The 21,869-nt window shown below is 41.2% G+C and overlaps 1 protein-coding gene and 1 long non-coding RNA gene across 3 annotated transcripts in view; one reads left to right on the forward strand and one right to left on the reverse strand.

Moving 5' to 3' along the window:
- lamc3 (laminin, gamma 3) overlaps window positions 1-21,869 on the forward strand; it is a 176,906-nt gene that overhangs the window by 17,151 nt on the left and 137,886 nt on the right. Inside the window, exon 2 of the mRNA XM_053618520.1 lies at window positions 10,928-11,232. Coding sequence (XP_053474495.1) covers window positions 10,928-11,232 — 305 coding nt within the window. The remainder of the gene's footprint in view (window positions 1-10,927; window positions 11,233-21,869) is intronic.
- LOC128603815 (uncharacterized) lies at window positions 2,450-19,195 on the reverse strand. Of its 2 annotated transcripts, XR_008385077.1 has the most exons (4): window positions 18,794-19,195; window positions 17,659-17,775; window positions 10,049-10,103; window positions 2,450-7,879 (listed from the first exon to the last, which is right to left on the reverse strand). It is a non-coding gene; the product is annotated as an uncharacterized LOC128603815 (long non-coding RNA). The 2 variants fall into 2 exon arrangements; XR_008385078.1 differs by lacking the exon at window positions 10,049-10,103.

Genomic DNA, 21,869 nt, shown 5'->3' on the forward strand with positions numbered 1-21,869 from the left:
GCCCATGCCTTAGATTCCTTGAATCAAGGCAACATTCTTGCATGGTGAAATGTCCTGAAATGTGGCTTCAAACTTCAGCTTGCTCAATAATTACCATGAACTACATTCCTTTCCCAACCGTTGCACCTCCCAAAAGATCTGTTCTGCCCACCCAAATATAGGAAATGGAGACAGACATGTTTTATTTACAGTTCTTACATGGATAACAATAACATTCTGTGAAGCCTGGGAAAATGTGAAAAACCAAAATGTGTTTGCAGTGTAACTCATAAAAAATGAAGAGGTGCATATGTTCTGTAAATCTTGTAGGAGATTTATTTACAGGGTGGCAGGACTGTTCTTACAGGGTTCTAGTTATGAGGCTAAATGAATAATTTAAGTTTGATGAACTTAAGTGTACGTTTTACGACTTGAATCTAAAACAAAAGACAGTACCAGGACAGAGTAATTATTAAAATAATTAAACCAAACAATCACTTTCATTGTCTGCTGATACAGTTTGAACATTTCATCTTTTTCTTGCTTCCTCTATAGCTTTCTATAGATTTTTTCCCCGCTTACCTGGTGTTTCTTATTTTCTTCAGCTTTTGCCAATTGCTTCACATCCTTGTAAAATCCCCCCGAGAATTCTGTTGTTTCAGGTGTCTGCTGTGAAAATATATTTTTAAAAAAACTCGACATTTTTTAAAGGTTCAGAAAAGAATGAGTCATAATTATGTCAATTTTTTAATATCACTGGTTTGACCTACATGACTCACCTACACAATGATGCTATGGGAGTTACAACCTCACAGAATGTAGCACTGAACCACATGGAGAAATATTGATTTTTTTTTTTTATTGAGCCAGGAACCTTGGATAAAGAAAAACATGTAAATAGAGGAAGTAAACAGATATTCTTGCTTTTCTCCACAGAATGACTACCTGCTTTTTCACAGTAGTTTATGTTGCATTCTAGACATAGAGCACAAGATACTTCATGTTATATGCTCCCACTCTGTCCAAATTTACACTGCTCAGAACCCTTTCATGACAATGGCCATGCCCCAGAAGGCTTTGGCAAGCATAGGTTTCAACCTAATTGGAAGGTCATCAGCAGTGTTTGGTCAGCAGATCAGGCCAACATAATAAAAAATTCCAGGAAACAATACATTCTAACACAGGAACCTTAAAGAAAATATATTAATCTTTATAATTAACATGTGCTCTTCAATGGCCTCCATTGATTACACAGGTGGATGTTGACCTGCTATGGCATTACCGCCTGTCGCACGTTTTCCACCCACAGGATTACCGGAACGAGCTGTAGGGAGCCCCACTGACACTGTTCATGCATGCACAGTGCCACTGGTTTAAAATGGTTTCCTCCAGTTACACCTAGTATTACGTATTACTCAGGTATGCTTGCACACACAGAGCCCTACAGACAACCAAACAGATAACACAACCAGAGCCATACAGACCTTCCCAGTGACTGAGGCTGTGACAAGCCCCACTGGCACCATTAATGCATGCTCTATGTCACTGGTTCCATATGGCATAGGTCAGCTGCAGGGTCATCAGCTGGGTACCACCGCTCAACAGTGTTTCACTGCTGGTGGCAAAGCATTGACAGAGATGTGTCCCTACCACTCTACTACAACTAGACCTTGGATTAGATGTTACTACCCCAACACTTCTCCTTTCTCCTCACCCAGAGCCAAAAGCTGCTCTTCTTGGCCTTTTCAGCCAGCTCTTTCAGGGCTTCCCATATCCCTCAGAAGGTAACAGTTGATGTTCCAACAAAGCTACAGCATGTTATTTCTAGCAGGAAGATGTTAGTTCTCCAGCCAGCCTCCTTCCACTCAGCGACGAGATCTGAGTATTTCAGCCTCTTCCTCTCAATGGCAGCTTCTATTCCTTCCTCCCAGGGGACAGTTAGCTTGATGATGAGCACAGTCTTGGTGCCACATCACTATATCAGGTTGGAGACTTGTGTTGATGATCTCACTAGTGAACTGGAGCTTCCTGCCAAGATCGACTCTCATTCTCAAGTCCTGTGTGAAAGGACTTTCCTTGATGAAACTCTTGGTGTGGCACTTGTGTTGCCCCCGTTTTTTCTGACAAAGATTTATTTATGCTTTCCTCCATTACCCACAATGACTACCTGCTGAAAATGGTGCCAGTGGGATTTACTCACTTCATTTCTACCTAAAGAGAACAATGCATCAGCATTTTAGTATTTTACCATTAGATCAGGTTCCAAAACTTCATGCTAATACCACCTAACACCATCATGTTCATAATCTTTTAGCTCACCAAATAGCTGAGCTGAGTCTCTGCCATAATTCAGTGTATACATATAGTTGCATCGTGTTCTGGATGTCACACTTTGTAGGCTTTGTAGACTGAAGCAAATGCAGACAGGCAGATATAATTACAATCCAAAAGAGTAAGGCAAAATCCGTGGTCGATAAACAGGCAGGGGTCAGGCGATCAGGCAAACAGACAAAACTAGGCAAGGTAGAGAATGAAAACAATGGTCAAAAGTCACTTTGGCAAACCACAACAGTAAGGCTTGGATAATGGCAGAGAACAAGTCAACTGAACATTTACTTCGCAAAGTCTGAGTGTTCACAAAGTCCTTCAATACTGTGTATGGGCTGAGTGTGAGATTGGTTGCAGGTGTGTGTAGTTAGTGCGAAGGTGAACATGTGCGGGAAGTGTAGTCCTCAGCGGCCATGTTGTAGTTAGTGGTGCCTCTTGGGAAATGGAGTTGCTGGTTGGCTGTGATATGACACTGGATCTCTGAGTCCACTTTATATTTGTCATTAAAATGACAGTGAACCTAGATGAAAAATTATGAGTAAGAGAAAAAGCTCTTTTGTTTTTTGGCAACAACAGTGATATGTCCCCCTGTGATGGCAGAGTAGCAGACAGCCACATATTTTTAATGAGAACAATACAATAGCAAAATTGGCACCAGAATCACTAAACACATCAGAAAATTTAAATGCAAACATATTGTTATTTTATTTCATGTTTTTCAGTGTGGAGTGTTCAAGGTTTTCCACTTTGACCATGGATCTCAAACTTTTTTAGACCCAGCATTCATGTTGAATGAGAAGGCCTGGCTCACAATCAATGTTCCAGTACATCCCAAAAGTGTTCAGTGCAGTTAAGCACAGGGCTCTCTGTCCTCCACACCACACACATCAAAACATCTGGGTTACGCATGTAACCCTGTTCCTTGAGAAGAGAACGAAACGTTGCATGAGCTTCATGCTGTGGGAAGTGCCCTTGCGCGTGACCGGTATCTGAAGTCTGTCTGAAATTACGCCTATTCATAGGCCTGCCGTGGTCAGGTGACATGGCAATTTTATGCATCACTTGAATTTGAAATGGCACCTGTGAACCACGTTATCAGCCTCTATTATCTGAAGCGAAGATACAATTCACATGCATGCCCCAGTATGACAATGCTACGCAATGTCCCATTCCCTTCTCAGGGAACAGGGTTACATGTGTAACCTAGATGTTCCTTGTCAAAGGGAACTCATCATTGTGTGAGCTTCAGGCTGTGGGAACAAGAATACCCACTCTGTCATATTGAGGGTATGGCCTGTTCAAAAAGATACAAGTCCGAAGGACACTCAAGCCCAGGGTGAAATGCATGTCCAAATTGTAATACCGAATGAATATAGACCAACCCGCCACAGCGCACACATCCTGTAAAGGTACTCCTTTGGATAAAGCCTTCGAGGAGGTGACCCCCCCTAGTGGAATGAGCCCTTATGCCCAGAGGCGTCGCGAGACCACGCACCCCATAAGCGATAGAGATTGCTTACACTATCCAATTAGAGATGCACTGCTTTGACACAGTATCACCTCTACTGTCGCCACCAAAGCAGACCAGCAACTGCTTTGACTTACACCACTAGCCAGAGTGGTGGACATAAGTACAGAGAACCCTTACTGGACACAGTAGGTGCAATTTTTCATATTCCGGTGTGAGGAACAGAGGAGGGCAGAAAGCCTGCAACACTACCAGCTGGGCAGCAGATGTAGGCACTTTAGGAATATAATCCGGCCTAGGATATAGGAAGGCCTGGACTAATCCAGGGGCAAAGTCAAGGCTGGAAGGGGAAAAGAGACAGCTTGTAGAAGGAATTCCTACTCGCTTGAGAGGTGTCAGGGCCAGCAAAAGAGCTACCTTTAGTGTAAGAAGCTTCTCTGAGGCTGACTCTAAGGGCTCAAATGGGGCGCCTAACAGAAATGTGTGGTCTGCTTGGCACCATGCATAAACCTCGATATTAGAGGATGTTGCCCCATGGTGGCTCCATAAATAGGGGCATGGCTGGCTGAAATGGTGGCCACGTAGACCCTGATTGTAGAAGGAGTAAACCCTGCTGAGATCTCCCGGACGGTAGCTATTGCGCAGTTTACTGGGTCTAACTGACGTTCCTCACACCACGAGACAAAATGTCGCCACTTGAGCACATACAGTTTTCTTATGGATGATGCTCTAGCATTCAACATGGTCTCTACAGCCTTAGTTGAGAGACCGGAATCTATGACCTGGTGCCTCTCAGCGGCCAGCCCCACAGTTTCCATAGCTCCATCCGGGGGTGATAAATCAACCCTCTGGCTTGAGAAAGTAAATCCCTGCAAATGGGAATCTCCCAGGGAGTGCCATCTAGCAGGATATTATCTCTGAGAAGCATATTTGAGCTGACCAATAAGGTGCTACTAGCAGCAGACGTAGACGATCTTGGTGAACTCTTGCTGGAACTTCAGGGAGCAGAGCGATTGGGAGAAAAACGTACAGATGTGACCTCGACCACCTGTGTACCATGGCATCCAGCCCCAACAGTTCGGGAGGAGTGAGGGCGAAACCACAGCAGGCAGTGTGTTTTCTCCTCAGAGGCAAACACATCCGCTTCCGCTTGGCCGAACCTCCACCCTACAAACTTCACCACTTGTGGATGGAGCCTCCAATCCCCGGGCCTCACCCCCTGCCTTGACAGGATGTCTGCCTGGAATTTACATTGAACTCACTGACACAAACTTTCCCTCCCCCCAGAGAAGAATTAATTGCACCTGCCTGAACAGGCAGCTTGAACATAACCCTTCCTGGTGGCTGATATATGAGACCACCACTTTGTTGCATGTCACAACTAACACATGGTGACATTTCAATTGAGGAGAAAGAATTTCAATGCTAGAAATATGGCCTGCATTTCTAGGCAATTTATATGGAACTCCAGATGGGGGCCGCTCCAGAGACAGTGAGCTGGACAGCCATCTATGACTGCACCCCAGCCCATGAGGGAGGCATCTGTCATTACCATCGTGCGATAAGGAGACACACCAAGAGTGTGACCCAAGGCTTGAAACTGGGGACACCTCCAAATTTTCAGCGCACGTAGGCATTACCATTTGACACTGATTACTCTCAGGGGTTTCATACTCAGACTGAATCTGTGGAACGATAAGTTTGAGTGTCAACATCTTGAACCTGTATGTCTGAAGAGTACAGTTCAGATGGCACAGATATAAAATTGGTTGCATATTCCCATCTTTTTTTGCAGACCAGGAAATAACAACTGTAAAAACCTCCCTCCCTCCCTCAGGGAAAGAGGGATCTTACTTCCTGCACTAACGTCGGGCTCCTTCTTTGTCTGCATGGCATTTCTGATCATTCTCAGATGAGGCCTACCAGCAGGCTGCGACTGTGGCTGCCTGGTCCCCCTGGCTCTCCCTGGTGCGAGGCAGGCTGCCACACTCACCTTCTGTGCCTCCCTCACACTAGTGCTGGCCCGAACTTGACATGATGGGGAAGGAACTGTCTGAATGCCGCCGATTTTTGTTTCACTTCGCAAAACCTGTTGGCAATGGTGTTAACTATGCCACTGAACAGGCCGGAAGGTTGAACAGGGGTGTCCAGCAGGGAGACCTTATCCTTATCCCCCATCCCTGAGAGTTTGAGCCATAGATGCATCTCCACCCACTGAACAGCCGATATGATGGGCCATTTGCTTGGTTGCCTGAAGAGACAAATCTGTGGTGCAGCAAAGCTCTGCCACTGCCTAATTCCCAATTCTCTCCCTGCTGTCGAGCTCACTCAGCAGATCTGCTTGGTAGGCCTGCAATGCTGTCATTGTATGCAGTGACCCACATGCGAGACCCGCTGCCACATATGCTTTGCCAACCAATGCTGAGGTGACCTTACATGGCTTGGATGGCAAAGCAGGCCCTGCAAAATTTTCTGCCATCGATGGAGAGAGGAAGCTCACAAGTGCCTCTTCCACCTTTGGCATAGCCAAATACCCGTGCTGTTATTTCCCCAGAATGGCCGAATAATCTGACGTTGCGGGGTTATAAACATGGCTAGTGTATGGTTTTCCTCAGAAGTGCAATATTTCGTCATGTACTTTTGGGAAATAGGGGAGTTTTCTGCGGTGTGAAGGAGCTCCAAATTCTGGCTGAGAGTTGGACCGGGAAGATAGAGCAAGAGCTGAGCTCGTCTCAAGCTCCTCTTCCAGATCCATGTAGGATCCCCAGGACCTGAGCTGGCTGGCTGTCCTGGCAGCAGCCGGACCTGATCTGCGAGGCTCCGAAACCCAACTCCCTTCATCTGAGAAGAGAGCGAGCCAAAGTGGAGCCGCCTCAAATGCATGACTCAATGACTCAAATGCATTCACAATGTGCATAGTCAGCCCCCTCAAGGGCTGCTGCAGCATGCTCCAGACACTTCACACAGAAAGTTTGTCTGTCTGTCCCCTGTAATGAAATGGGAGCAAGACATGACACACTTCCCGAACTCCTTCTGACTCATACTTTTCTTTTTTTTGCGAATGTTCACACAAATAACAGACACAGTCTTTTGCTGAAGTAATAAGGCTGATGACATGGTTAACAGGTGCTGTTTTATAGTCAGGTAACGTGCAAAATTGCCATATCACCTGACCACGGCAGACCTATAAATTGGCAAGATTTCACACAGATTTCAGATACCAGTCACGTGTGAGGGCACTTCCCACGGTGTGCAGCTTGCCAAACATTGAGTTCCCTTTGAAAGGGAACGTGTTTTTATGGACCTCATTTTGTGCATAGGGGCATTGTCATGCTGGAACAGAAAAGGATTTTCCTAAAAGCACCACCACAAAGTTAGAAGCATACACTTGTCCACAATGTCTTTGTATGCTATAGCATAAATTCAATTCAATTCAGTTTTATTTATATAGTGCTTTTAACAATAGAAATTGTCCCAAAGCAGCTTCACAGAAATATATAAATTCAGCATATAGATTTTAAATGTATGAATTTATCCATAATGAGCAAGCCAGAGGTGACGGTGGCAAGGAAAAACTCTCTGAGATGATATGAGGAAGAAACCTTGAGAAGAACCAGACTCAAAAGGGAACCTATCCTCATGTGGGTGACATCAGATAGTATAATTATAAATAAATCCCTTCTATAAATGTGCTAATACTACATGGTCAAATAGTGCAGTTGTGTAACCAGAAAATTCATTACAGTTTTACATGAAGTCTATATTGTTGAACTTATCCACTGTTCATTGATGGAGACTTGAGTGCAAAATTGTTTGCGGCAATTGCAGTCCTAATGCTATCATAGCAATTGTAGTCCTAAGTCATCATAGCATACCTGTTCATATGAATTGAGGTACAAAGCCATCTTTATGGATTTTAAGTGGTATCATCCTCAGTAATCTCAATGATCTTTAGGCTGTACCATGTGGGGCCATCCTGAGCAGCAATAAGTGACTTCCAATTGCTGAGAACTCCAACTAGAAGTAGGGCATCAAGATGAATTGGGCAGCTCGGGAGGTCAGAAGGGGTCAGGATCACTGGTATCTCAGGAGTAACATGTGTAGCTTGACAGAGAGAGAGAGAGACGGAAAGATTATTAGGTATGCTTACTGTCCCATAATGGTTAAGGACAATGTACTTTGTGTGAGTGCAAGCAGGGAGTAGTGAGTGCTGGAAAGACTAGCTATGACAGCATAACTAAAAGGGAGAGCAAGAAGGTAACACAGACAAGAGGGTGCCCTGGGACATAAGTCGGCCAGCCTCTCCACCTTCAACAAACCTGAGTGAATGCGTGAGAGTGGTGGGGCTTCCAAACATCCCAGTTCACCACAACACTCTATGCCCATGAACCCTCTAGATCTGCTCCTTTATTTAAGTAAAAACTATTCACAAAAGGCTTGACTAAACAAATATATTTTCAGACTGGACTTGAACACTGAGTCTGTGTCTGAGTCCCGAACACTAATTGGAAGGCTGTTCCATAATTGTGGGGCTTTGTAAGAGAAAGCTCTTCCCCCTGCTGTAGCTGTCACTGTTCAAGGTACCAACAAATAGCCTGCACCTTTTGATCAAAGTAGGTGTGGCGGATCATTAAAGGCCAAAAGTTTGCTCAGGTACTGTGTTGTGAAACCATTTAGTGCTTTATAGGTCAATAGTAGTATTTTATAATCAATGTGAAATTTTACTGGGAGCCAATAGGGATAGGGTTAGGTGATAGGGATAGATATGATGTGGTCATATCTTCTGGTTCTAGTAAGGACACTTGCAGTTGCTTTCTTGACTAACTGAAGCTTGTTTATGCACCTACTGGAACAGCCAGACAGTAAAGCATTACAATAATCCAACCTAGAGGTAACGAAAGCATGAACTAATTTTTCTGCATCATGTAGTGACATTATATTTCTTATCATAGCAATATTTCTGAGATGAAAGAAGTCTATCCTAGTAATATTATGTACATGAGCTTGAAATGAAAGACTAGAGTCAATGATCATAGCGAGGTCTTTTATTGCTGCAAATGATGAAACAGAAAGGCCATCCAGTGTTACTTTTTAAACAGAAAGCTTACTTCTAACTGCATGTGGTCCTAGTACAAGTACTTCTGTCTTGTCAGAATTAAGTAAAATTAACTGAATAAGCATCCAGTGTATAATGTCCTTTACACATTACTCAACTTTATTAAGTTGGTGTCTGCCATCTGGTTTTGCTGAAACATACAAGTGTGTCATCAACATAACAGTGAAAGCTAATACCATGTTTACGAATAATTTGACCCGGAGGCAGAATATATAAAGAAAAGAGAAGTGGGCCTAAAATAGACACTTGCAGAACACCAAACTTTACCTCAGTATGCATAGAGAAGTCACCATTTACATCACAGGTTTTCAAACCTATGTAAAAGGCTCTGGGACTCCAAAGAACCACAGCGAGAGACATTATCTCCAAATGGAAAAACTCGGCACAGTAGTGAACCTTCCCAGAAGTGGCCGACCTTCCAAAATTCCTCCAAGAGCACAGTAACTACTCATCCAGGAAGTCACAAAAGAGCCAAGGACAACATCAAAGGAATTACAGGCCTCTCTTGCATCAATAAAGGTCACTGTTCATGACTCCACTATTAGAAAGACACTGGCCAAAAAATGGCATCCATGGAAGAGTGGCAAGGTGAAAACCTCTGCTAACCCAGAAGAACATTAAGGTTTGTCTGAATTTTGCCAAAACACACCTTGATGATCCTCAAACCTTTTGGGAGAATGTTCTATGGACTGCTGAACTGAAAGTGGAATTGGAAGACAGGGGTCCTGTTACATCTGTTGTAATCCAAACACAGAATTCCACAAAAAGAACATCGTACCTATGGTCAAGCATGGTGGTGGTAGTGTGATGGTGTGGGGATTGAGATGCTGTGGCAGGACCTTAAACAGGCAGTTCATGCTCAAAAACCCTCCAATATGGCTGAACTAAAGTTCTGCAAAGAAGAGTGGGCCAAAATTCCACCACAGTGCTGTGAAAGACTATTGCTAAGCTAAGCTATTGCTGCTAAGGTTGGCACAACCAGATTTAAGTTTAAGGGGGCAATTAGTTTTTCACATGGATGATAGGTGTTGGATAACTTTTTTTTTTTTGCTTCAATAAAAAAAATATAATGAAAACAATATTGTGTGTACTCAGGTTGGCTTTGTTTTATGTTGTATTCCCTTCAGTCTCCTCAAACGGTGAAATGCATACTCAACTGCTTTAAAGTCTGGTGAGCAAATGCCAGAGGTTGAATGTCCTTGCCAAACATTTCTGGAAAATAAATTACAGTTATAATTATGAGACCTTAATGTTGTGATTAATACCTTCAGATAAAAGGGCTACACAAAATCATACACTGATCAAAGAACGCTTTGAGCACATAATTAATCCAAATTACAGCAAACAGCAACAAAAGGCTAAATATAAATTAATTAGTATTTCACAAATTCACACGGCTTTAAAGATTTTTCTGGATTGCTCAATATAATGTGTTTGATTTTTAATCATAAAAAGTGTTTTAACAACTAATGCATATTAAGTAAGGTACTCAATATCAAAGTAAATGAATGAACATTAATTTATTTGTTTAAAATTATAACATTTTTGTGTTAAAATTAGAACCCCACAGAATCATTTTTGTCAGTGCACTGCACTTTTCATGTTTTACAAATAGCTGTATTGCTCACATTTTAGAGAATTTCAATAGGTCTTTCATGCACAATCTGACCATGGCTCTCTCCTTGTTTACCTAATTTTAGATTAATCTTGTTTTATTGATGTCTTTAAGCAAGAACAGGACTTACCAACATGTCTTAGTCAAATTGGTCACTGCTCTGGGCTAATTATTTAATTACAAAGCTTGGTTGGATTATAGAAGCAAAATAAACCCTTTGCTCCACTGACTTCAATAGAATTGAAAATTGTTTACAGGTAATAAAAATCAGTCACCAGTGCCAACCAAATTAAGAGCACTCGACACAAAAGAGATAACACTAAAAACCAGATGCAGTGGTGTCTCGGTGGTTAAGGTTAAGGTAACTGCTTGGATTGTATCCTCTTTGAATACTCTGAATACACTGTCCTTTCTTTAACAGGTAAAGCCTATGAGATCACATATGTCCGATTGAAGTTCTACACCAGCCGCCCAGAAAGTTTTGCCATTTACAAACGTACAAATGAGGCCGCACCTTGGCAGCCATACCAGTACTACAGTGCATCCTGCCGTAAGACCTATGGGAGGGACTCCAAAGGCTTCATCCGACCTGGAGAGGAGGAGAGAACTGCACTCTGTACAGATGAGTTTAGCGACATTTCTCCATTAACAGGAGGAAATGTAGCTTTTTCTACCCTTGAAGGAAGACCCAGTGCCTACAACTTTGACCAGAGCCCTGTGCTACAGGTTTGCACATTTACAGTACTTAGTTATCATTCTGGGTTTAAAAAATTTGCTCATGTTATGGCTGCATATTATGCAAAGTAAATTGATGTTTTCCCCTTGGCTAGCCATCCAGTCGGAGGGGATTTCTAGAGATTTAATTTACATGAACTCTTTTGTGCTTACATGTGGGCAGTACACTTTTGCCCCATCACTCAGGTTGCATTGGAGATGTTAGAGCTCAGGATTAGTCAATGTGTAGCAACTGGATGCAGTGAAGAGCTAAGGTCATTATTCAGTGGGAATCTGCAGTCCTGGGAATGTCTTGATCAATAACACAGAACTTTTAACTTGATGAGATTTCATTGTATTATGAGCTAGCATTAGTGTTGATGATTTGTGAGCATACCAAGTGTATGTGAAGAGATAAAAACAAATGAGTTCCCTTTCAAAATGAACTAAATATTGCGTGAGCTTCACGCTTTGGGAAGCACCCTCGTGCTTCCCAAAGTATCTGAAGTCTGTGTAAAATCTGCAGTCTGTATCTGAAGTCTGTGTAAAATCACACCTGCCGTGGTTAGGTTATGTGGCATTTCGTACATTGCGTGACTATAAAATGGTGCCTGTAAACCACATAATCAGCTTTTTTTCTTCAGCGAATCCGCATGTTGGCTGTCTGTGTGAACATTCCTAAAACTCTTCACTTCTCTCTATTTTCAAAAGAATATATATATGTATATATATATATATATATATATATATATATATATATATATATATATCCTTTGCAAACAGAATGAGCCTCCTGCTCTCATTTTATTGATGGACATATTTTTTGTGTGAAGTATATGGGTGTGGAGCTTGCTCCGGCAGCCCTCGAGAGGGCTGACTACATTCATTCTGAATGTTTCGCTCCGCTCCCGGCTCTCTCACTTCTCAGTTGAAGTGAAATGGGTTTCGAAACCTCAGTACTGGGGGGGTCCCATGTGAATCTGGAGGGGGAACCAGAGATGAGCCCTGTTCTATTTGTCGCTCTTTCCTACAGATCTGACTCCCCGCTTCTGTGTTTTGGAGCTCACGAAGTGACTTCTCCTTCCAGTATGGAGATTCAACCCACCTTCTCTGAATCCGAGGAGCCAGGGAATATTTTTTTATAGAAGTGGAGCATGCTGCAGCAGCCCTCCAGGGGGCTGACTGCACTCATTATGAAATATATATATATATATATATATATATATATATATATATTTTAAAGGCACAATGAAGCGGCTCTGCTCTTGGCTCTCTCACTTCTCTGGGTTTCAGGCCCTCAGGGCTCTAGGCCTACTGCTGTCAAAGCAGCTGGCTGGCTGGGATTCTGCGGGTTCCGTATGGATCTGAAGGAGGAACTGGAAATGAGCGCTGCTCTATCTCTCACTCATTCCTTGGGATCTGACTGTCCTGTACCGGGTTTTGGAGCTCAGGAAGCAACTTCTCACTCTGGTATGGAGAGTCAACCCACCCTCTCTAAATCTGAGGAGCCAGAGGGGGTGCCAGTGAGAAGGAGAGTGCTCCCACACACCCCAGAAAACTCCTCTTTTCCCAGAAGTGCACCATTAAATGTCATGTTTCTGGGGAAAGTCGTGTTTATAAGCTAGCAACGTTGGATTATTCAGCCATCATGGGGAATAAACAATACAGCTATTTTGATGTGCCAAAGGTGAAGGAGGCGCTTGCGAGCTACCTCACTCCATCAATGGCAGCAAAATCCAAGGGGCCGGCTTTGCCATCCAGGCTGTGTAAGACCACCTCGACGCTGGTTGGTGAAGCCTATGCAGCAGTGGGTCTTGCTTGTGGGTCTCGGCATACAATTGTAGTGTTGCAGGTCTACCAGGCAGACCTGACAAATTGTGAGGGAGACACAGAAGGTGAGTGTGGTGGCCTGCCTCCCCCAATAGAAAGACAGGGGGACCGGGTGGCCATACTTGCAGCTTGCTAGTAGGCCTGATTTTAAAATGATAATCAATTATTATTGGTAATCAATGATTAAATAATGGCAAAAAGAAGTGGTCCTGAGGGCCATGGAGGGAGGTGTCAGGGGACAAGAGGTTAGTATGGCAGATCTCTCTTGGACAAAGGGACCATAGAATATGTACCTCTATCTCTGAGGTAGGGAGGTTTTTACAGCCATTATTTCCTTGTCCACAGTAAAGACGGAAGTATGCGGCCAATTTTAGATCTGCATCATCTGAGCCATACTTTTTGGACATACAGGTTCAGGATGTTGACTCTCAAACTTACCACAGATTCAGTGGATTGGACTACCTCAGTTCGAGGATTGGTTTGTGATGATAGGTCTAAAAAAAACATGCATATTGCCCGTCACAGGAAGTACCTGAGGTTTGCGTTTGGAGGCATTGCATATAAACATCGGTTCTTCCTTTCACAAGTTCGCTGGCTCCTTTGCGACTCCAGGGCATCCGTGTGCTAAACTACCTGGACGACTGGTTAATTCTAGCGCTGTCCAGGAACTTGGCGATTCAACCTCGAGATGTTGTTCTCACCCATGTAAAGAACTTGGGGCTCAAGGCTGAGTCTCAGAGAAAGTATGCTTCTTCAGTTGAGAATTACTTTTATAGGGGTCATATGGGATTTGAATACAATGAGGGTGTGTCGATCCCCAACATGTGTAGTGCAATCCTATCAACATTGAGCAAGATAAAGTTAGGTCTGGGCATCCCCTCCAGTCTCTACGGAGACTGTTGTGGCTTATGCCAGCAGCAGCCTACTGCATACCATTGGGCCCATTGCACATGAAACCATTCAGTAATATCTGAAAGTTGGCAGTTTCATCCAAGGACGAAACCCCTGAGAATAATCAGTCTCACACAGTGATGCCTACATGCTCTGAGAACTTGGAGGTGTCCTCGGTTTCTAGCCTCAGGTCACACTCTAGGGGTGTCTCTTATTGCAAGACGATAATGTCAGACACCTCCCTCACGGTCTCTGGAATGGCCCTTATCTAGTGTGGCATAGAAATCACCTAGAAGTGTGGGCCATACTCCTAACACTGAAATTCTTCTCCTCAGTTGAGAGGTCACCATGTGTCAGTTATGACAGACAACACAGCGGTGGTCTCATATAGCAACCACCAGGGAAGGTTATGGTCATTCCCCTGTTCAGGCAGGCTATACTAATTCTTTTCTGGTGGTGGGGAAGTTTTGTCACTGAGTGTAATGTACGTTCCGGGGCAACTGGAATGTGGGGGCAGACATACTGTCAAGGCAGGGGTATTGGAGGCTCCATTCACAAGTGGAGTCCATATAGCAAAGGTTCAGAAGTGGACACGTTTGCCTCAGAGGAGACAACACACTGCCCACTGTGGTTCGCCTTCACTCCTCCACACCAAAGAAAAAAGGTCAGATCTTTACGCCATGGTACACACATGGATGAGCTCATGTCTGTACACCTTTCCCCTCATTGCTTTGCTTCCACAGGCTCTAGCGAGAGTTCACCAAGACTGTGCTACATATGCTGCTATTGCACCTGATTGGCCAGCTTGAATTTGGTTATCGGAGGTATTATCTCTGCTGGACGGCACTCCCTGGGAGAGTCCCACTCTCAGGGATCCATTGTCGCAAGACAGAGGGTTGATTTATCACCCTCAGTCGGAACTATGGAAAATGTGAGTCTGGTCCCAGAAGGGGACCAGCTCATAGATTCCGGTCTCTCAACCGAGGTTCTATAGTTAAATGCTAGAGCACCATCCATGAGAAAATTGTATGCATTCAAGTGGCAACTTTATCATGGTGTGAGGAATGTCAATGAGACCCAGTAAACTGCACAATAGCTACAGTCCTGGAGTTATAGGAACATTTCTCAGCAGGGTTGGCTTCTTCTACAATTATGTGGCCACCATTTTGGCCAGCCACACCCCTATTGATGTGGCCTCTGTGGCAGGACATACCCTCACTATGACAGAGTGGGTATACTCATTCCCACAGCGGAAAGCTCATGCAGTGTTTAGTCCCTTTGAAAGGGAATGTCTGGGTTACACAGGTAACCGTGTTCCCTGAGAAGGGAACAAGACATTGTGTGAGCTTCACACTTATCTGCTACATTAGTGTTAATGGTAGTTTGGATGCTAGTTACTATCCTGGGTTTGCCTTTGTGAATGTACAACAGAAAAGTTGCTAAATTGCTTGGCTAGCTGTAGTATAGCTATATATACAATAACTAATTAAACTAATTCTTTTAAAGTCAGATTTGACTATGCTTAGAGTGCTCTTTTAAGATTATTACTTGTCACACTGTACTCCATGTCAGATTATAAAATGAAGATCATCTAACAATTGACTTAAAGTTTAAAGAAAAAGAAAATTACTACCATAAACAGAGACATTGTTCAATGTGAATTTGAGGTAATTAGAAAAGTTTTCTATCCATTAGCATGATTAATTTACATTTTGCCACTGCACAACCATATTTGTAGCCATCTCATGAGTTTCACATAATCCTATGCTGCCCTGCTATTGGTTGCTTGTAGATAACAGCATCATAGCCGCAGTCACACACCTAATTTTTAAAATTTTAATTAAAAAAAAAATTCTGACACAGCCAGATTACATTGGCACTAAATCAGTTACTGGTTAGCTCTAAGACCAGCGATCTCAATTCACAACCAAAGAATGGTTTTGGTGTTGTGTTGTATGTCTACGACAAAAAAAATCTAGCCAAAAAATCATAGTGTAAATGCAGCTTTACATTCTTTCTGTTTCAGTTCTTACTATTTATATGGTTTATGTGTGTGTGTTGCAGTAATTGTTGCCAGGTGTATGTAATTTTTCTACAACTGCTGTGCATATCCTTCTCTAATCTGTAAACAAATGATAGATTTTTACCCCACAACATTTCTCACACACAAATACAACAAATTACAAAGATGAGATGAAAGGGAAGTTTTATTATATGCAAGAAGCATGTAGTTTAGTAGATCACTCACTTTCCAGAAAGTTTTCACTCTGACCTTTCAGTGGAAATCACAGTAATCAGTTCACACTAAAAAATTCACAGTAGGCAAATGACAGGGCATGGTGACAATGAAGGGTTCCAAGTTATATTTAGTTCTACAATTGCCTAAACATAAAACACACAAATTTACTTTTGCACACAATTTAATGAAGCTAGTAGACATACATTGAGGTCATGGAATTTGTGTGCAGAATTTACAGTAATCAATTTTATTACACTTTAAATTTGCTGTTTGATTTGTCACGTTAATAATTTTTGAATAGCACTTGAGTCCATAGTAATGTTTGTGGTCCAATGTGCACAATTTGGATATTACTTCCCCACTACACATGCTTAACTGAACTTGTTTTTATGATCTTCAAATAAACACCATTCTTTGTTAGCAGTTTTCTAAGCTTTGTTTACTCGAATAAATTTTTGTTTATGCTCCAAAAGTTAATGCTCGCCATTTTGGCACAGACTGCTCATGTGGGTGGGCTTAACAGCGATTTACTCTCATTGGCTAGTGAAATTCAGATCGACAGCTACCTGACCAGGAAGTAGAGACTTCAGTATTGGGAATTTTGGAGAGTGTTCTGGATGAGGCTCTCTGTATAGTTATAGTGTTTGTACTTCGTAGAGGAAATTACTTACTTACTTAATCAGAAAATTAGTTTTGTAATTAATGTTTGAGGTTTGGGTAGTCTTATATGACTTTTTTTTTTATTTAAATGAGCTCTCAGGAGCAGCACAGAGCATTGTTGTCATCATCAATGTCATCATCCTCACCCTCAGCTGGACACTCGAGCTGTCAATCCAAATCTCATTAGCCAATGAGAGTAAATCACTGTTAAGCCCACCTACATGTGAGATTTGTGCCAGAATGGCGAACGTAAACTTGTGGAGCATAAATTTGAAAGCATAAATGAAAAATCATGATTAGCGAAAACAAAGCTTAGAAATCTGTTAACACAGAATGATATTTATTTGAAGACCATGTTAAATTTTTGCCACCGAGTTCACTGTTTTCAATTTCAGAGTGTTTTTCTCATTGTATACTATGTTCATTTCTTAAAAAGATACGTTCAATATTTTTGGCACAAATGTAATTCCATATAAATACAGCTTAATAAGATAAGTGGATGGAATGCTAGTTCATGAAACATATGGACAGCATTATATTATCATGTGTAAAATATGTATCTGATTTGATAATATATTTGTATTTTTAAAAAAAGAGACAGATTGTTTATTAGGGGAGAAATTTACATTGATAATAATTCAAATTTGTATGCAAAAAAGATAGTATGTAAACAAACCGAGCCAAAACATCAAACATCAGAGTTATCCTGCCATTAATCCTACAGGAATTTCACCACTCTTGACTTAATGACCTGAAAATCTTTCAAGCACATCAAAGTTAGAGTTAGTCTTAAACATAGACATAGAGTTGCTGCTAACCTTTGCCTTAACTGGAAGAAACCAATCTTACAGAAGGTGTTGAGTCTTAAAGGATGCCTCTAGCGTACAAAATAGTTTTTCCTCTTTATTCACATGAGACTTAGTCATCACACCTTCCTGAAAAAAAAAAAAAAAAAAAATCACTTGCTTTGTGATTTAAAAAGAAAATATCTGTACCAATAACATGCTTTATTAAATGGATAGCTCTCCATCCAGAAAGATCAGGTGCTGGTGGTCCATTAATTTTGTCTTTCAATAGTGGAAACTGCTTCAGGCTCATAAAAGAATGGTGGTAAAAAGTTATGTTCAAAATGTCATATTTTTTTCATTCTAGAATGCATTTACAACTTTTCTACTTTTACTTTGTTTCCTGTAGGAGATTAAAAACTACATTACATACATATTAAAATGCATTACAATATGAATTCTTCCTCTACTGAAAAAATAGTGTGGAGGAAAATGAAGTATGTAGACAGAGACAAACTGTTTCTTTCCTCTCTCTCCACGTACTTCTTTAAGCCCTGTATGCACCGATATCTTTATTTCGTAATTACATTTAGGTCTGTAGCTACACAAAGGTTTTAATTAAAATCTCTGCATAAGTCAACCTCAGTCAACCTCAGTGTTCATGCTCTGACTAGAGTTGGCCCAATCTCACTTTTTCTTTTTCAGTACTGATAATTATGTATCAATTATCTTTCTTTAAAAATTACGAAGGTAAAAAAATGATTTTTAGTACTTCGCTTGAAAATGCAGGAAGAAATACATGGCTAAAATATTAGCAGTTCAACTATTTCACACAAAAAGTTATATATATTGTAAATATAAAATGAAATATATCCTAACAAAATACAATCAACACTCTTTATATGTAAACATTTCCAGATTTGAAACATTTCCTGATATTTAAGGCTATATTTGTTGTAGGATTGGATTGAATTAGTTCTTTTTCCCTCTGATATCAGATCCACCTTTTTTTTGGTGTCAGCCCTGGGTCTCATATTAGTGTTGTCATGTTTTAACATACAACTATTACATACATACATTAGAAAGGCTTAATGAGCCAATAAGCTGAATGCAATCTGAATTCCACATTGTCTGACCATTGAATGGTAGTAATCATTCATTTACTCACCTTCAATAATTGCTTTATCCATGCCTGATCCAGAGCCTACCCTGGGAACATTGGCTGTGTGGAGGGAATATGCCCTGGATGGGACATCAGTCCATCATGAACGCACACTTATTCACACACTCATTCACACCTAGGGGCAATTTATCATAACCGATCCACCTAATAGCATATTTCTGGGGGTGGGAGGAAACTGTTGAACCCAGAGTAAACCTACATGGACAGTCAGTAGCCCGAGTTGATGGTTGGAATTGGGAACTTGGAATTTGAGTTGATGGAATTTGAGTTGTGAGATGGCAATGTTACCCGATGCATCACTGTTGATACTAATACTGACTCATTTCCTTGGCTGTGTATAATGTCAGTGGGATCTGTAAAATGGGTGCATGGCATGACAGCCTGCAAATAAAGATAGTTTATTGGCATCTGACTCTAAATGTTTGCTGAACAAGCAAACACACACATACAATATTGAGAATCATCAACCATGTCACCATGCCAATCAACGTGCATGTGTCGTATTATTAAATGTCAAAAGACTGAGCCATTCAATACGTTCAATATCATTTTTCTGCATCCAATACAAACTAGGATGCATGCACAAGGAGGGGTGTATTTTTTCAAAGAGTTCATACAATAACATAGTCAAATCCAGCTTTGTTTATAAACATAGCAGACAGGGCTTAATGGTTTTGACTGTGCAATAAACAACAAGACTTTGCAAAGGCAAACACAAAGGCTAAATACTGTACTGTATGCACAGTCTGATTGACAGGCAAGTCTCCAGTGATTAGCACAGCACAGTGGAATTCAAAAGAAAGAGCACTTGTATGCTGTTGTAATTCTTCTCTTTTTCCCTCTACCCATAATGTGACATTTACATTAGATTTTTTTTTTAAAGAGTAGCCTGCTTTTTAGAGAACAAACAAGCCAGGTGAAAATCAGAGAAAATCATATTTAACACAATGTTATCAAGTACTGACTGCTAAGAAACATCATTTATTGAATACTTTACACCTTTATATTCCTATAAAATCCCTTCCAGGCTTTTACCTAATAGCCTGCCATCTGTAGATTTCTCCTCAGCAAGGTTCTCATCGACACAGCGATTACAGTGCGTCCTCCGATCAATGAGCCAGCCACTTTACACAGAGACATGTCAGGACTTTTTTTATTGTTGTTTTTTTTCTAACTGCCAAGTCATTTAAAAAACATGAAAGGAGGTTTAAAGTATCAGCCATTTATACTACTTTCCAATCTGAATGAAAGGGACATAAGTGAAGTAAAAGCCTTTTTTCAATGCACACTCCTCTTCATTCCTCTTAGGCTACATAGAAAATTGCGTCGCTGCTATAAGCAGACACACAAACTAAAATTGCACGATGATTATAGACCTTTCTGTTTGCTGAGCCTGGATTTTTTTATGGAAATGACATAACCTATGCATAAGTAATTGTGAGCAACAGGGCAGCAGGGTGTTCGACATATGGAGTCTGGCCTCAATTATTCATAATGTAATAGAAAAACAAGTGTTGGGAGAATAAAAAAAGATTAACACTGTGTTCGGAGCAAGCATGTTACTATTTAAATTAAATATTACAGAACAGGATTTAATTTTTTTTTTTTTTTTTTAATGGAAATGATAAATATAAATAAAAGCCATGTGAACATAATATTAATATACACATCAGTTCTCTTTTCTTAATAGGGTACTCACCACAGTACAAGGAACATGTATTTGGAAGCTGTACAGTATTTCCATGATCAACACAAATGTGGGAGAACTCTGAGAAAAGCAGTCCCCTGTCAATCAGAGTGACACTAACCAATCCTGGGTGTCACTGAGATTATGTATGTGGAAGAGGGCAGATAGCACTTTCCTCTGAGTGTGTTCAAATGTTCTATGATGTAGCATGAGCAGCAGTTTGAAAAGATGTGGTGGCTAGCTTTGAGTGTCTCAGAAGAAGCATGTTCTATAGCCCTAACACTTGTTTGGCTTGTGGTTGTGTGATAGCGGAGAGCTAACTAGTGTGTGGGAATTGGCAAATGAGCCTAGACCAAAGAGCCTTCTTACCAAACTGGAGCAGGCTCTGAATAATGAACTGGGAATTTGAGGATCACAGAACCTTTGGTACATTGAAAGTTATGTCCGTTTAGGGCCTGGGTATCTAGCTCATGTCTAGGCTATTACACCCTCCTACACTGTCAGAAAAAAAGGGTACTCTGGCGGTGCTCCTAGGGGAACAAGACATACAAATGTACCTTTAAAGGTCCACAGTAGATCATTGGGGTACAATTACGTACCCATAACGAGTTATAAAGGTACACAATTTTAGGTTCTGTTGTGAAAGGTCCATTTTTGTACCTTTGTAGTATTTTTTTTTTTTTTACATTTAGGCCCATAGAACTAGATTAACTTAAGTCTATGTTTTTTTACACTTGTGTGTATGTCAGCTCATGATAACATCAATACACTATATTAAATTGCTTTAAATGTTAAAAATATATCTTCTTAAAGTGTGTAAGAAATGTAAACTCCAACCACTTCATGTCTCCTCTCTGTAAAATAAGACAGACATTATTTAGAAATATTAATTAATAAATTAATGATATTTTAATAATGTTTTTGTTGCAATGTATTTTTTTACTCTGCCATTGTTGTCACCGTAAGTAAATTTCCACCGTGTTGAGCGTGGGAAACAGGAAAACCGGAAGTGTGAAAAAGGTGAATTGCTTATATAGACGTTATGGTTGTTGCCACTTTAAGAAAATTTCCCTTGCTTGGCTTGAGTCGTTTGGTTCCGAAGCGAGTGAATACGTGGCTGTTCTGACAGAACTTCGCACATCTCCAACGCCGATCACTATTATGGAGTACACATTTCTCAGGTAAATGTGTGAGACTGTTATATATTCTTATTTTTACAGTGATACCATGTTCTGTTGTTTTGTGCTAACTCGGTGTTCCCCTGCTTTAAGCACGCAAAAAGTACTTCTGTCAGACTGGCTGACTGGCCGTCGTTACTGACTGCTTTGGGAAGAGCCTTCAGAATTGGGGAAGATGTCTACAGCTCACTTAATA

Source organism: Ictalurus furcatus, chromosome 28 (genome assembly GCF_023375685.1).
Source record: "Ictalurus furcatus strain D&B chromosome 28, Billie_1.0, whole genome shotgun sequence".
NCBI lineage: Eukaryota > Metazoa > Chordata > Actinopteri > Siluriformes > Ictaluridae > Ictalurus > Ictalurus furcatus.